The sequence below is a fragment of the Numida meleagris genome, chromosome 2 (genome assembly GCF_002078875.1).
Source record: "Numida meleagris isolate 19003 breed g44 Domestic line chromosome 2, NumMel1.0, whole genome shotgun sequence".
Lineage (NCBI taxonomy): Eukaryota > Metazoa > Chordata > Aves > Galliformes > Numididae > Numida > Numida meleagris.
In genome coordinates this window covers 136,486,455-136,501,307 of record NC_034410.1, presented here as the reverse complement: position 1 = coordinate 136,501,307, position 14,853 = coordinate 136,486,455, and the positions used below count along the sequence as shown (strand labels likewise).

Below are 14,853 nucleotides of genomic sequence, written 5' to 3'. Positions count from 1 at the left end.
AGAGCTGCACACTGCTAGAGGAATTGCAGTCCACCAGTGCCCTGGGACAGGTCCAGCACTGGTGGCAGCTGCTGGCTCGAGGGATGGAGCTCATCTGCGGTTGGGCAAGAGTACGCTTCAGAACAATAGATGTAGAACTGGCCCTCTTCACTGTTGTTCTGAAGCTGTCAAATACTTCCTGGAGTGCAGGAAATGTTAGCTGAAGAAAGAGCTTGAAATAAATCATTAGTAGATGTTATTCTCAACATGAGTGCTCGGCTGACACATAAACACTAGCCAGCTCTTCTCCAGGGTCTTATTAATTTTTGAATTACAAAGATCGTATCAGAAAGGATCTTTGTTTTTCTTTTTTTGTTGTTTTTTTTTGGTGGAAAAAAAATGCAGAGCACTTTATGGAAACATGTTGCTTTTTCCAGTAAGTCAATTCTAACCAAAAGTGGAAGATATTTTGGGATTTTGGGGAAGTTTGATCCCTTCTGTTGCACCACTTTCAAAGCAGAAGATTTCTGCATTGTGTTTCAGAGCAATTTCTCCTGTTAAGGCTTTTTAAATGCTAGTGTACATGTATTTAAGCAAGGAAGAGTCCAAACTGGACTATGAGCGGCTGATGTTTGAAGACAGGAGAAAAAGACTAGCCCTTCCATCTGCCTTCGCAGGATTTGGAAGAGGTCCTGAAGGGAGACCTGAGTGGCAGTTTTGAAAAGGCTGTGCTGGCTCTGCTGGACCTTCCCTGCGAGTATCAGGCCCGGGAGCTTCACAAGGCCATGAAGGGCGTCGGGACCGACGAGTCGCTGCTGATTGAGATCCTCTGCACACAAAACAATAAGGTTGGGACATTCTGGTAGATTTTACATGTGGTGTACCATAGGTAGCAGGGCAGAGAGCTGACTTGCTTTGTCTGCTTGTTTGCTTGTTGATTTATGTTCTTATTTCCCTAGGAAATCATAAGCATAAAGGAGGCATACAAGCGGCGTAAGTAGTGTTGCATTTCACACACCTTCATTTGAGGCCTTCATCACTGAGTGAACCCTCACAGATTTCTTTTTTTCCTGCACAGTCTTTGATAAAGATCTGGAGTCTGATGTGCGAGGTGACACGAGTGGTTCCCTGAGGAAGATACTGGTCACTGTGCTGGAGGTGAGGCTGGGAACTTTGCTATTATGCACCTACCTGAGAGAGATCTTTTTTTTTTATCGTAAGTATTAGCTGCTATTTAGAATAACTGTAATAAGAAATATAATAATGAAGGAATTATAGTAAGCAAAAAACATTCTTAAAGGCATTCTTCAGGACAAGAGCTTTCTAAGTTTCTAACTTTTTAATGTAACAATGGGGATTATATAAATTCAGAAGCAATTTTTAAAATTCTGATAATTTGAAGGCAACTGTGTTGTGTTATTGTTTTTTTAACACAGTAATGATGTCATAGAATCATAGAATGAGTAAGGTTGGAAAAGAGCACTAAGATTATCTAGTCCAACCATCAACACATGGTCACCATGCCCACTGAACCATGCCCCTCAGTGCCATATCTGTCCTTTTCTTGAAATCCTCTGCAATAGAATGGTAGAATAGCCATGAAAGATCATGGCTACATAACACTAAATTCTGCCTAAAGCCGGTGACATCTGATTTCAATCTCAACTGAAGAATTTACAATTCAGATAGATACAGAAGTAAGAAAAAGATTGCTGTTATGTTAGCTTTCCATTCACAAACAGAAAGTGTGTTTTCCATTACAACCAGCTACATGAAATAAAGAAAAAATAAATAACATTTCTTTAAAGACATAGTATAACTAAATAGAGTCGGATCACAAGTAGGAATGCAACAGTCTGACCAGACAGCCCTTAGAAATGAAAAGATTCAATACATAGAGGAAGCTTTAAAGACCTAACAGTCCCGTTGCTAAGTACACCAGTCTGGAAAGCACTGCTTCAACCTCTTGGGATATATTTTCAGGAGACACAAATGTGTATTATCCATATATCTTTTTCATAAATAATTCATTTGTAATTTCAACCAGGAAAAACAGTGCTCGTGAGTGCTCAGAGCATGCATAATACCCATGTATTCAGGAATATTTCACAGCTCTCAGGGAGTACACAGCACTGATTAATGTGCAGGCTTCTTCTCGAGCATGTGCTGAACTTGCATGGGTCTCTCCCGTGCTGCACAGTGGCCCATTACTAGGGAGTTGTCAGCAGGTGGCAGCAAAACTATAACCAAAACGTTTGTGAGGGCCACTAAATGAGCACCTTCCCCTCCACTACAAACTAACTGGCGCTTGAGTCTTTTTTTTCCACTGTAATGTCCTTTTCTGTAGGCAACCAGGGATGAGAACCAACAGGTCAACACAGAGCTGGCTGAGCAGGATGCCTCAGATCTGTATAAAGTAAGTGAAACTACAGAAAGGAAAAACAACAGTTATCTGGTGCTGCTCAGCAATGAGATGGTGACAAAATGCACTGAGCACGTGACAATAAACAAGTGCTTCAAAAATTAACATGCAATATCTAAGGCAGGAGAAGGCCGCTGGGGAACAGAGGAGCTGGCTTTCAATGTTGTCTTAGCAAAGAGAAGCTACAGTCAGCTGAGAGCGACTTTTCAGGCCTATGAAAAGGTGAGTTATTCCGTGATGTGGTTTGCACAGGATGTGACGTGTAGCTTGCAGACCTGATGACAACATGTAGAGAAGGTGATCCTTTATTTGCCATTTTAAAAGGAACCCTCGAAAATATTTCTATATGATTGGATCCTGATCTTACAGAGGGAAAAAGCTGTGTCCTCTGCCAGTTAAGCAGAGGATTTTCCTTTTCATAACCCGCATAGCATCCAACCAAATAAAAGTTGTGATGTCCCACAGCTGCATGACGATGTGTGTGCCCGTTCCTGCAGCAGGGAGGCTAACCACTGTGGGGCAGTGGGGTGGCACACAGCTGGGTGAATGCATGCTGGGTCTGTCTATGGCTCACTCATGAGGCCCTGGTGTCTCTAGGGGTGCCTGTTCCCAGCCCCTCCCATCCACAGCGCTTCTGTTAGGGCAGAGGCATATCTCCAGCCTGTTCTGGGCAGACAGCAGGTGCAAGAACTTTGCTGTGCTCTCCTTTATCCCCAAGCAAAAGGCAAAGTAAGCAGCAGAATCCCGGCTGTTTATTTGACATGTGAAAGTTCAAGCAATGGGAGATGCAAAGTTCTTCTCCTAGCAGCTAGGTGGAAGCTCTGTGATGTTTGTTCTCTGGAGAGGGTTCCTCTCTAGTCTCTGGCTCAGAATCCCAAACTTCCCTAGGATGACTCTGAGTTCATCAGAAAACTGTGACCCTAAGCACTGAAGATGGAAAACCTTCAGTCACAGTCTTCTTTCAGTGTCAGCATAATAAGGAACCCTTAATTGGAAAACTGATTGAAGCTTAATCCAACTTTTGGTTTTGTTTCTGGCAGGAGGACAAAACCAGTCACTAATTGATACTCCCTCAGAGTGGCCCAGGCCCTAGGGGTTCCAAGCTACCTTGTCTTTTTGATTCCGAAAGCCAAGAAGATCAGGTTGCCCAAACCAATCTACTATATCCTGTCTGGCTGTATTTGAGCAAGGGGGCCCAGATTAGAGCCATGCAAACATCAGTCCTTCTCCACTTTTGGAAAGATAAATAGAGACAGATCAGTATGAAATTGGGGTTTGCAGAACCTCACAAGGTACCCATTGCTGCCTTGTACCTGTATTCTGCTAGGTCTGAGTTAAAGTCCATTGGATTTTTGAAACATGCAAGGCCATCCAGATAGCAAAACAGAGCAAAGCAAAAGGCTTTGAGGTTCACAAAATTTGCAAAGGTCAGAATGAACTGTGTTTTGAAGTGGCAGTCTCTTTTTCCCTTTTTCTACAGAATAATACAAAAACTTGGGAACAACTGAAGTGCTTGTAAACTTTCCCTGGGAAGCCAAAGACAATAAGTAACAAAACTTCATAGAGCTGGTAAAGCTCCAAAATTTATCTTCTTTGTGTGGAAACTATCCAGAGCCTTGATAAAAGGTTTAGAGGGATCTCAGAGGCTTTTTCTTAGACTTGAGGTCATTCAAGAAGAAGTTGAAGATTCTTTGTTCTAGAAGCTCTCTGATATGAGTACAACTGCTTAATTGATGTTATCCATCTCCTAGCTGCTGTGCCCTACCAGGCTGTGTAAGCCCTATTTTCTTGATGTCAGTGGATCTGTGAGCACTTAAACCAGAGAAAGACTTCATTTGTCCATGAAATACTCCCATGGAAAAGCTTAAAAGGATCTGAATGTGGCTTTTGCCATTGGATCCTAAATGTGAGGCTGGTTTTATGGCAGTGAGATGGTGTGTACTGAGAGTAATTCTTATAGCTCTTTTTGTTGTCCTTGCAGGTGTCTGGAAAAGATATAGAAGAATCCATTAAAAGCGAAACATCAGGAGATCTGGAGAAAGCTTATCTCACACTTGGTAAAAAAGAAAAAGGAATAGCATTGAGAGCTTTCTTTTCTAGTTCTTGCCCTTCTCTGACATTGGTTCCTGGGGGTTCTGTGTACAGTCTCGTGACAGTTATTGAGGTAACCCTAAACTGAAGCTGACATCTGCTAGGAAAAGGAGCAACAGGTTTCAGTAGTGATGTGGAGCCCTTCATTTTAAAATAAAGCTTTCCAGACACAGCTCCTCCCCAAGGCTCTCTGAACTGCCCCTGAGGCTATGGCTGCAAATAATTTCCAGCCTGGGCATCATCAGCAGTGTGCTACAACACTACCGCAAAAACATACAGGGTCCCTGACAGCCATTCAGCACTGGGAATGACTATGACCAGTATTTTCACCTGTATGCTGGATCTAGTTAGCTTACTGGTATTTATTTTATCTGTGTGGATCTGGGCTCTCCCGCATCTTGCCCCACTAAGCTGCAGAGTGAAGAAGTACCATAAGAATATGTCATAGAGTCATAAAATCATAGAATGGCTTGGGTTTGAAAGGACTTTAAAGAACATCCAGGCCCAAGCCCCTGCTGTGGGCAGGACTGCCCCCACAACCAGTTCAGGCTGCCCAGGGCCCCATCCAACCTGGCCTTGAGTACCTCCAGGGATGGGGCATCCACAGCTCTCTGGGCAGCCTGTGCCAGCACCTTACTGCCATCTGAGTAAAAAAGTTTCTTGCTAACATCTAACCTAAATCTCACCTCTTTTAGTTCAAAGCTATTCCCCCTTGTCCTATCACTATCAGACTGTGTAAATGTTGGTCTCCCTCCTGTTTCTGAGCTCCCCTCAAGTACTGGAGGTCTGCAGTGAGGTGTCCCCAGAGCCTTCTCTTCTCCAAGCCAAACAAGTCCAGCTCCCTCTACCTTTCTTCATAAGAGAGGTGCTCCAGCCGTTTCATCATCTTCATAGCCTCCTCTGGACCCACACCAATAGCTCCACATTTTTCTTGTGTTGAGTGTCCCAGGCCTGGATATAGTAAATATATGAGCAAGGAGAACTCCAAATGGGCAAATGCTCATCCCCATTCATTTCATTTTCACTGTGGAATAGCAGTGGAGTCAGTATTGATCACTTCACTGTGTAATAAACTTTCCCTCTTGAGAAATGTATGACTCCATTCAGACTCCAAACTTGCTCCTTGTATGTGGATAGGGAACTACTTATAAAATAAAAACCCTTCCAGCTCATATGTCTATATGATTATAACCTTAAAGAGTTTTCTGTATTTCTTCCTTATTTATTTCCTTCTGATTGAAGAGGTAATACAAAGTGTAAATACACAAGTGTAATGAAGTCTCTTACTGTTCTTCAGTCAGCTGTGCCAAAGACTGTCCGGGTTACTTTGCTACACTTCTGCACAAGTCAATGAAAGGAGCTGGGACTGATGAAGATACCTTGATTCGCATCCTTGTGACCAGGTCTGAGGTAGGGTATCTTGCGACCTGCAATACTATAATACCACCAGCTCTGTGAGAAATACAAATTTAGAGAGTACAGAGTGAGCTCCGGTGGATCATGTGCTGAGACAACCCCATCCGGCCCAATGACATCAGAGGTTACACTCTGCTTTTGTACCTAGGCAACGCTAATTTTGGTATTGCGTCTATTTCTGGTTTTGAAAGAACCAGCAAGCATACAGAAAACCTACAGTAGAGTCAACTATACCTGGAAAAAAAATGGCCCTTGGGGAGGTCCTGGCCCAATAATATGTGTAAAAGTAAATTCCTAGTTAAATAATTATAAAGCAGCTGTTCTCAAATTAATAATTGCTTATAAATATATGTTGCCAATTCTCTCTGATTCTAGCTAGGAAAAGCAGATGGGAAGGAGGAAAGAAAAATAAAGAGCCAAAGGAGATAATTGTAATTTTAAAAAGCACGAAATTGCTAAAGACATTTGAGATCCTAAACGTAGTCTTTAACTCTTCCTACCTTATAAGCTGTTGAGATTGTAACCTCAGGGCTGTTTCAGTCTTGATGTAGAAGAGGAATTGTTCACATGGACAAGGAGAGCATATTTCTCAATAATCAGCTGTGTGAGAAATCAGTCTCCAATGTAGTCTCTTCATTAAGATGCAGTTCAATCAAGAGAACACTTGAAGACCCCAGTAATAAAGATCAGAACTGTGCAGTGGGGATCGTTTTCACCAGAAAGATTGAGACAAGGCATATCATTCTCCCTGCATAGAAACCAGAAAATTACCTCTGTGGGTGGAACAAAACTAACAAAACTGTCTTTTATACCCCATCCTTTATACATACCCCTGGAAGTGCTCCTTTCCCTTCTTGCCACCACAGAGTGTGTCCACACACCACCACTGAGCACCAGATAGAGATGCCCCTGGCCACCCTAGCATGGCTCTCCACTCATGCCCGTCCCCCTTTTCACAGCTAGTATCCCCTCACCATCTGACATGGGCTTACCTCAAGTCCTAACACAAAGCTGAAAGTCCTCCGAGGTGTTTGGACCTCCTGCTTTCTCCTCTGCTCCCACTGGCGGCAGTGGACCTTGGATCAGAACCCAGGGGTCCTGGTAGGAGCAGGACACATGATACAAAGCATGACCCACTCTTCTAAAGAGGCTCTTGGTGTCTTCTCAGAATGACCTGCCAGCAATAAAGGGGAAGTTCCAGGAAATGTACAAGAAGTCGTTAACTGAAGCTGTCCGATCTGATACCTCTGGGGACTTCAGAAAGTTGCTTCTGGCTATTTTGCACTAAAAAGCCATCAAGAATGAAGAGGCATGCTGAGCAGCCACCTCTTGATTAGCTTCCAAAATAGCATCCAAAAAATGTGGCATTAGCACAAAGAAAAAAATCCAATTTATTTTCTTTCCAGCTGGGAAACACATTGCCAAGTAAAGCTGGACGTGAGGTTTATGTTATGGCTAGCTTGCCAAATGTCCTTAAGCAATAAAGATGTGTTAAAAAACTAAATCTAAATTGGCCTCTTTATGTCTGCGTATGTGGAGGAATCTTTATCTTCTGTCATTATTTCTTCTGCCTTTCTTAAGACTTACTGCCATTCTTAAGATTTTCCTTGTTCTTTCCCTGTGTTGTTTTTTTCTTCCCCAGTGTAAGGGATGCAATGTCATGCCATCACAGTCCTGCCCAGAGAAAATAGGTAGTAATTGCTTCTCAGCCCATTACAACAGCTCTTTATACAACCTATGGGCTGTGAATTAATGATTTAAATGGGGCCATGAGTAAAATCCTCCTTTCAGCAGGGGAGGTTGGAATGATTTCCCTGTCTGTGAGTTTCCTTCTCAAGCCTACTCATCTCTTAAGTTATCCCATAAGGGAGATAAGAAATTGCAGTCTACATGGGCACTACCGCCTGAGATGTGGCACAGGAAAATGTCTATGGAAGAGATGGGATTTCATGAGGTGGGTCTATCCATCACGGACATACTTTTCATACAGAGGTAGACATGGACCTCAGGGCTGTTCACAGTCTCATCCTTGGAGGTTTCAAAGACCCAGCTGAGTAAAACTCTTGAGCAAAGTGGTTTGATCTCATGGCTAACAAGAGACCACTTGAGGTCCATTCCACCCTGAATTATCCTAAAATTGTATAATCAGGACAGAAGATATAGATACAAAATAACAACAATAACATTATTATTACAAATAATAATAATGAGAGAGCCTGACAAATGAGAAGAAAGAGGAAGGAGAGTCTGGGTCAAGAAGATGGGCTTGTGAGCTTTTCTCTGCGTTTGGTCACTTCCCCTCTTCTGAGTGCAGAACATCTACGAAAGTATCCTTCAGACCCACATCTTCTGAGGTATTTTGTAATCCATTTTCCATTGAAAATAGTATTTCTGAAGAACTGGACTTGTTTCTCTCTGCTTGCATCCATGTCAGAGTGGTAGTATTCGGACATTTAGTTATAGTCCGTAAAGGTGGGGAGCAAAATAAATGGACAGGGAGAAAGACGGGAGGCTTTAGGATCTGTGTATCTCACAGGTGTAACAGGATGTCTCAGCACTTTAGAGGTCTGATCCACCTCTGACAACATTTCCAGCAGCCTAAAAATATCAGAGGAAGATCCTGAATCTGAAATGAGCCATATGATTCTGGATTTGACTTTATCAGTCTTTAATTTTCAGACCCAGAAAGTGGGGTAGTGAGGGATATGTGTATCTCCTTGTTATTGTTGCCATGAGTCTCTTGTAACCAGAGACTATAGAAAGGATACATGAATAATCTACTTAGGTGTTCTGTGTTCCCAGTGATATTTTATACTTCGGAGGTCACACTGTATGTTCTGTCCAAGATAAGCTGGCAGGTACCAGTTCTCAAATGATGTACTTGGAAGAAAAAGACAGCAGTTGTCTGAAATGCACATGAAGGAGCTGGTTTAGGCAAAGGATTTGTTTTAAAATATTCAAGGAAAAGTGCCCAAAACCATATGACTGATTTCTGTGAAACCTCTAGCACCCTTCAGCACCCTTTAAACACAACTATGTACTTACTTAACATGAAGCGCATAACTTTGGCAGACAAATTTATTTTTGCCTGAAGACTGTTTTAATTAATGCTAGCAGGTCATTCTAACTAAAAAAGGAAGAGTACAATCGCTTTCATCTTAATCTTTCTCTCTTTAATTAGAAATTGGCCTGAAACCAAGCTGGGAGCCCACACATCTTCACACCCACACATACTGGGGCAAAGTCATTACTGAATTATATGCTATATTTATCTATCTGTCTGTACACAATACATACAGTGATGGTGGTGACACTTGTGAAGTTGCTCTGTGTCTTCAAAGCTGTAAAACTTGTTCCCATGCCTCTCTACCAAAAGTTCAGGTCACGGGTTCAAAATTTGAATTCAGATTCCAAGACCAGTATCTACAGATGAGTCCATTACTCAGCCTCTAAATCAGAACTGAATTCAGACCCAATCAAGTCTTAAACTATGCCTTAGTTCAGGACCAAGTGTCATACCAATGGGAATGACAGCAGTGGTGGTAGGGCAGTTGGTGGAACCATGCTTACGGAGAAACTAAACAGAAAATGGGTAATGCAGTAGTTAATAGAGAAATGAGAGAAGAGTCATAAAGGTGTCTGGACTTACAAAATCAGAAAAAGACCAGATAGTAGCAAGCTGTTGCTGTCAGAAGGAAGTTAGCAGATTTCTCTGTGACCAAGAGGCAGCTGTCACAAATCACAACAAAATAATTTCTTATCTGAGGGACATTAAAAAAAACTCATCTAGGAGAGCGGTTCAGCACTGGAACAGATTGCTCAGAGAGGCTGTGCAATGTCCATCTTTCAAGACTTCCAAAATCCAAGAGGATTCTCCAAGCAACTTGATCTACATAGAGGGTAGCCCTGCTAGGTGGTATCCCAGGGTCTCTCCAACGTATGTTTTCCAATGCCTCTAGGAGAATTAAGTAGTTTGTGAGCAGAGACCACACCTGGCAGTACCATGTGAAGTAGCCTCTGTATTTCTCTTGCCTGAAGTAACACAAAGGATTTCATCTCATTGTCACAGGCAATTGTCCACCACTTCCCTATATTCACACTGGATTCTGTTTTCTTTTCAATGTCTCCTCTGCTATTTGCTAGCTTGGAGTGTTTTGTTGCTTTCAGTGAACCTAAGACATTAACCAGTGAGCTAGAGGACAGGGTCAAAGGTCTATTTTCTGAATTTAGTGAGCCAAATAGTGAAACTACACTTGGCTCAGGCTGAACATGGACAAGACATGGGGAGGATGCTTCAATGGAGAGTAACAGTATGCATCCAAAATCAGGTGTTGGGCATGAAGAAACATTTCCTTTACAGGTCTGGCCCAGACATCGCATGTGGAGTTAGGTCTCCTTGTGCTGTCTGCTGATAAGTTTCAGACATACGTGTTGAGCAGAAGGATCCCTATTCCTTGCTATCTCTTGAAACTAATTTGCTCATGTAGATATATCTTTGCTCTTTCTTTCACTATACATATAAATTATATAATTCATAAATATAATAATTCCTCATATAACTAGCCTTCCTTTCTGCTCACATATTTATCTCCCCTCCAGCTTGTAAGAAGCCAAATGGTGTCAGGTGCCCACCGACCAAGCTCCATGATGCCAGTGCAGGCAGTATCTGGGCAGCGCCAGCTGCTATCCCAAATGGGGCTGGATGCTGAAAACACAGCCGGCTGCCACTGTTGCCTGTGCTCTCCAACTCATGGCATCTGATTAATTGTGATCCCTCTAATTATCTCTTTTTATAATGAGGAATGATAATCCTTGGTTTTGTTATGTCTCCTAGTTTTAATAAGACCATAATAAGGAATATTTTTTTCTTGTCCTCCTGCCTATTTAGACTACAGATTTTGGACAAGGAGTGGTACCAGGGGCTGGTAGTCATCAGGGCAGCATGTAGCACTGAATAAGCTCAGTGGTCTCTCTGTCTTGAGCTGTCCTTTCTCCATATCCATATTTGTTCATTTTCACCTGAATTGTAATAGGATCAGCATATGGGTTTTAGAACTTGTCTGACATCACCAATCCTCTCTGTGCACCTGCCTGCTGGCTGATTAGATTACAGCTTTTTTCCACTCTGCTGCTTAGTGCATGATAATAGGCATTTCATCATCCCATTACACTAAAACATAAGAAGATGTGCTCTAGGTCAGATCAAAGATTCAGCCGTCCTAATCCCAAAACATAGCAATTCTAAACACTTTTGAGAGAGAGCAGAAGAAACAGGGCGAGTGTTCAGCATCGCAACAGAGTGGTCATTCATTGGTAGACATTTCCATGTTCTGGAATTTGCCCACTTGTAAGCCAGAGGCTGCTGAGGGTTGGTGTTTTTATCATCTCCTGGTGGCTTCAGCCTCCTTCGAGGGCTTGGGGGACCTGCAGCAATGAGTTTCACTGTGCCAATGGGTGAAATAACCTGCAAGCTAGCCCACTTCCCCATTTGCACACAGTGTTCAGACCACTCTCCATTATCCCTGCAATATCCCACTCTGTGGTTAATTCAATATCCCATCATCCAAAAAAAGGACCACTGAAGCCTTTGTGGAACTGGGTCGGTGACTAGCATGCTTGCTGAGGGAACCTGCCTCAAGGATTCACTCAGAAGAAGACTTAGACAAGTTACACTGTCTCACAGAAGAAATGGCTCTTCCCTCTCTTACCAGAGGTAATGAGGAAAAATGCACTAAATTATGAGGTATGCTGCAGCAGAAGGGGCCGTACAGGGGCTGCCATTATAGGATATGCCATGAAAAATAATTTTTGGTTTATTTATAAGGGAAATATTGGAGGAAACCAGAAGCTCTGGGAAGGAAAGAGGAGAGCTGTACAGCGGGCAGCGGGAGCCTCACTGTTGGGGAGCCTCGGCCCCAAGTTGGCAGAGACCTGTGTGGGGACTGAGCAGAGAGCAGCACCCCTGCAAGAGCAATAAGCTTGTTAAACAGCACACGCTGTACTCCACGCTAGCAGGAGTTTGCATAACCCTGCAAAACTCTCAAGCCTGGGATCTTCTAAATAAATGCCACATTTATCTGTATCTAAAGTACACGAACATGCCACCTACCCTTCCTCGACCCCAGAAAGCAGAGTCAGCAGTGAAGTCAGAGAATATTGATTGTTTCTTTAAGGGTTAAAAAAAATAATCCACAGTCACTGCCAAGAAGAGGCAGAACTAAACAGGCAGGAAAGAGCCCAAGCCAGAGGCATAAGGCTGCTGCATCCATCATTGAAACAGGCTGTGACGAGAGCGTGTACATACAGAGAGAGAGAGAAAAAGAGAGGGCGTTTTGTTTGGGTAGCTAATGTTCTCTGGAAGAGGAGGGAGAACTTCTCCTTTGCTTTCTTAATGCCACTCTAAATATTTACAGCGAGATCCTGGCCAGCTGGGGAGGCAGCGATGGCAGCAAGCAAGGATGGGAGGGTGTGTTCTGCCCAGCACCGTCCTCCAGCTCAGCCTCTGCTCAGGGAGAGGGAAGACACTGTGCAGTGCCTGACAGTGAACCAACAAGTCAACCCCGTGCTCCTTCCCTTCCCCTCCCTCACCTCACCAGATGGATCACACTCGGAGAGATGCCACAGCCTCCAGGAAGGCCTACTCCAACCTGATGCTGACACGGCCTTCGAGGCTCAAACAGACCCTTGGGACTCAAGAGCCTTCGGGGCTCAGCAGGCCTTTGGGCCTCACCAGGTCATATTTCCCGAAATGCCCATGATATTGGCACAGAGCTGGGACACATCACACCTGCTGGAACCCCAGCCTTTCTGTGTGGGCATCTGGGGTTATAGAGGATCCTCTGGGGCACAGGTACTCAACTGATCCTAGACCAGGGAATGGATTTAGGCTCAGCATCTCAAATACCTAACAAGAATGTACAAGACACATACATATGACCAAAACAAGTAAACACCTACAGCCCATGAAGACTGAGTCAGCGGTGCCTGGAGGACCATTCACCTGCCCCAAAACAGGTGACACTTGTTGGTGACCAAGATAACTCAATGGTTGTATTGACCAGAGCTCACCAGCTGCTAGGGGAGCTAAGACACTCTGTTCATATGCAGACACCTGCATTTAGAGGGGTTTGCAATGAGGAGCTGAATGCCACCTGAGGGCTGACGACCTCAGTGATTTTTCCAGCCTGCTACCCTCACTTCAGAAAACTGCTCCAGTTCTCACTCACTCTCCTCAAAGTACTTGCCATGTTTCTTTGTTTGCAGTTTCAGAGAGATGAAATTCTTGCAGAAAAAGCCATAATCTGCTTTTATCTGTATGAATCATAGAATCATTAAGGCTGGAAAGACCACTAAGATCATCTAGTCCAACCATCAAGCCATCACCACCATGCCCACTAAACCATGTCCCTTAGTGCCACATCTACATATTTCTTGAAAACCTCCTGACTCCACCACCTGACTCCACCTGACTCCACCACCTCCCCGAGCAGCCTGTTCCAGTGCCTCACCGCTGCTTCTGAGAAGATGCCTCAATGTTTTTCTTGTAGTGAGGGGCCCAAAACTGAACACAGTACTCGAAGTGTGGCCTCACCAGAGCTGAGTTCAGGGGGATGATCACCTCCTGGCTCCTGCTGGCTGCACTGTTTCTGCTACAAGCCAGGATGCCATTGGCCTTCTTGGCCACCTGGGCACACTGCTGGCTCATGTTCAGCTGAACACTGACCAACACCACCAGGTCCATTTCCTCCACACAGTCTTCCAGCCACGCTGCCCCAAGTCTGTAGTGTTGCTTGGGCTTGTTGTGACCAAACTGCAGGACTCAGCACTTGGTCTTGTTGAACTTAATCCTTATTATGCCTCTCTACAACTTCCTGAAAGGATGTTGTGGTGAGGGTCAGACTCTTCTCCCAGGTAGTAGCAATAGGACTAGAGAGAATGGCCTCAATTTATATCAGGTGAGGTTCAGATTGGATATTAGGGAAAATTTCTTCTCTGAAAGAGTAGTCAGGTGCTGGAATGGGCTGCCCAGGGAGGTGGTTGAGTCACCATCCCTGGAGGTGTTCAATAAACATTTAGATGTTGTACTGAGGGACATGGTTTAGTGGGGAAATATTGGTGGTAGGTGGATGGTTGGACTAGGTATCTTGGAGGTATTATCCAACCTGGTAATTCTATGATTCTAAGATTCTATGATACATTTCTACATTTCTCCCTATCCACTCCAGGTGCCATGGTCACGGTAGTCCCAGTGCATCAGGATCTCCCACCCACCCACCACTGCAGATCACAACAGCAGGTGCTCCCAAAACCTCTCCGTCAGGTGGAGACATGATCCATCCCACTGGGATCCCTTCAGGCCCTGCTTTCTCCTTGCTCCACGAAAATACGTGACAGTGCATCACCTAGCGCAAGGCGTTGCAGACTGTTTACAGGCTTCTCGAGTTCCCAGGCACTTTAGGACAGGGTCCTGTTGCTGTTTCCAAATGAACAGCCAGGACTTTTATAAGTGAACTTTCCTCTCTGTGTCTATTTATTATATGTAAACATTTGCCAGAAAAACAGCACTTGGGCATGCTCAGTACCAGCCAGGTCATTGCAAAAGGCAACGGCAGCGTCACATGTGATAACTGTGAGAAGTCCATATGCGCCTATTCTTAGCGCTGGAATGTATACAATGCCCCACCGCCTCGCGCTCCTGCACAGAGCTCCTGAAAGCGGCAAAAGTGACTTCAGAATAAACACGTCCAGAAATCACCTTCTATGAATCACTTACCTACTGAAAGAAACGTCCTGTGGGTTTATAGTTTTTATCCAGGCTCTAGCTATGGAAAATCTCAGCAGAGAATAAGCGACAGAGAGTAAGTGCATGCAGGGAAGGACATCAGAAGGTAAACATTTCTACCGTACGATTTCACTGCAGTTTAAGCGGTTAGGCATGAAATAAA

General features: G+C 44.0%; 1 protein-coding gene and 1 long non-coding RNA gene across 5 annotated transcripts in view; one reads left to right on the top strand and one right to left on the bottom strand.

The window, feature by feature from the left end:
- ANXA13 (annexin A13) overlaps positions 1-7,412 on the top strand; it is a 22,861-nt gene extending 15,449 nt beyond the window's left edge. For 2 of the 3 annotated variants that reach the window (XM_021388678.1, XM_021388679.1), the window contains 8 exons: positions 657-827; positions 939-972; positions 1,058-1,137; positions 2,327-2,395; positions 2,522-2,623; positions 4,383-4,458; positions 5,790-5,902; positions 7,077-7,412. In XM_021388678.1, the coding sequence (XP_021244353.1) occupies positions 657-827; positions 939-972; positions 1,058-1,137; positions 2,327-2,395; positions 2,522-2,623; positions 4,383-4,458; positions 5,790-5,902; positions 7,077-7,196 (765 nt within the window). In that variant the 3' untranslated portion in view covers positions 7,197-7,412. The remainder of the gene's footprint in view (positions 1-656; positions 828-938; positions 973-1,057; positions 1,138-2,326; positions 2,396-2,521; positions 2,624-4,382; positions 4,459-5,789; positions 5,903-7,076) is intronic. The other variant, XM_021388680.1, reaches the window with a different exon arrangement.
- The window catches only part of LOC110394714, an 18,356-nt gene extending 3,503 nt beyond the window's left edge, over positions 1-14,853 (bottom strand). The window contains exons 1-4 of one of the 2 annotated variants that reach the window (XR_002435827.1): positions 14,682-14,853; positions 6,901-7,082; positions 6,409-6,656; positions 5,808-5,944 (exon numbers count right to left, since the gene is read on the bottom strand). This is a non-coding gene — a long non-coding RNA (uncharacterized LOC110394714). Of the gene's footprint in view, positions 1-5,807; positions 5,945-6,408; positions 6,657-6,900; positions 7,083-14,681 lie in introns of those variants that run through there. The other variant, XR_002435826.1, reaches the window with a different exon arrangement.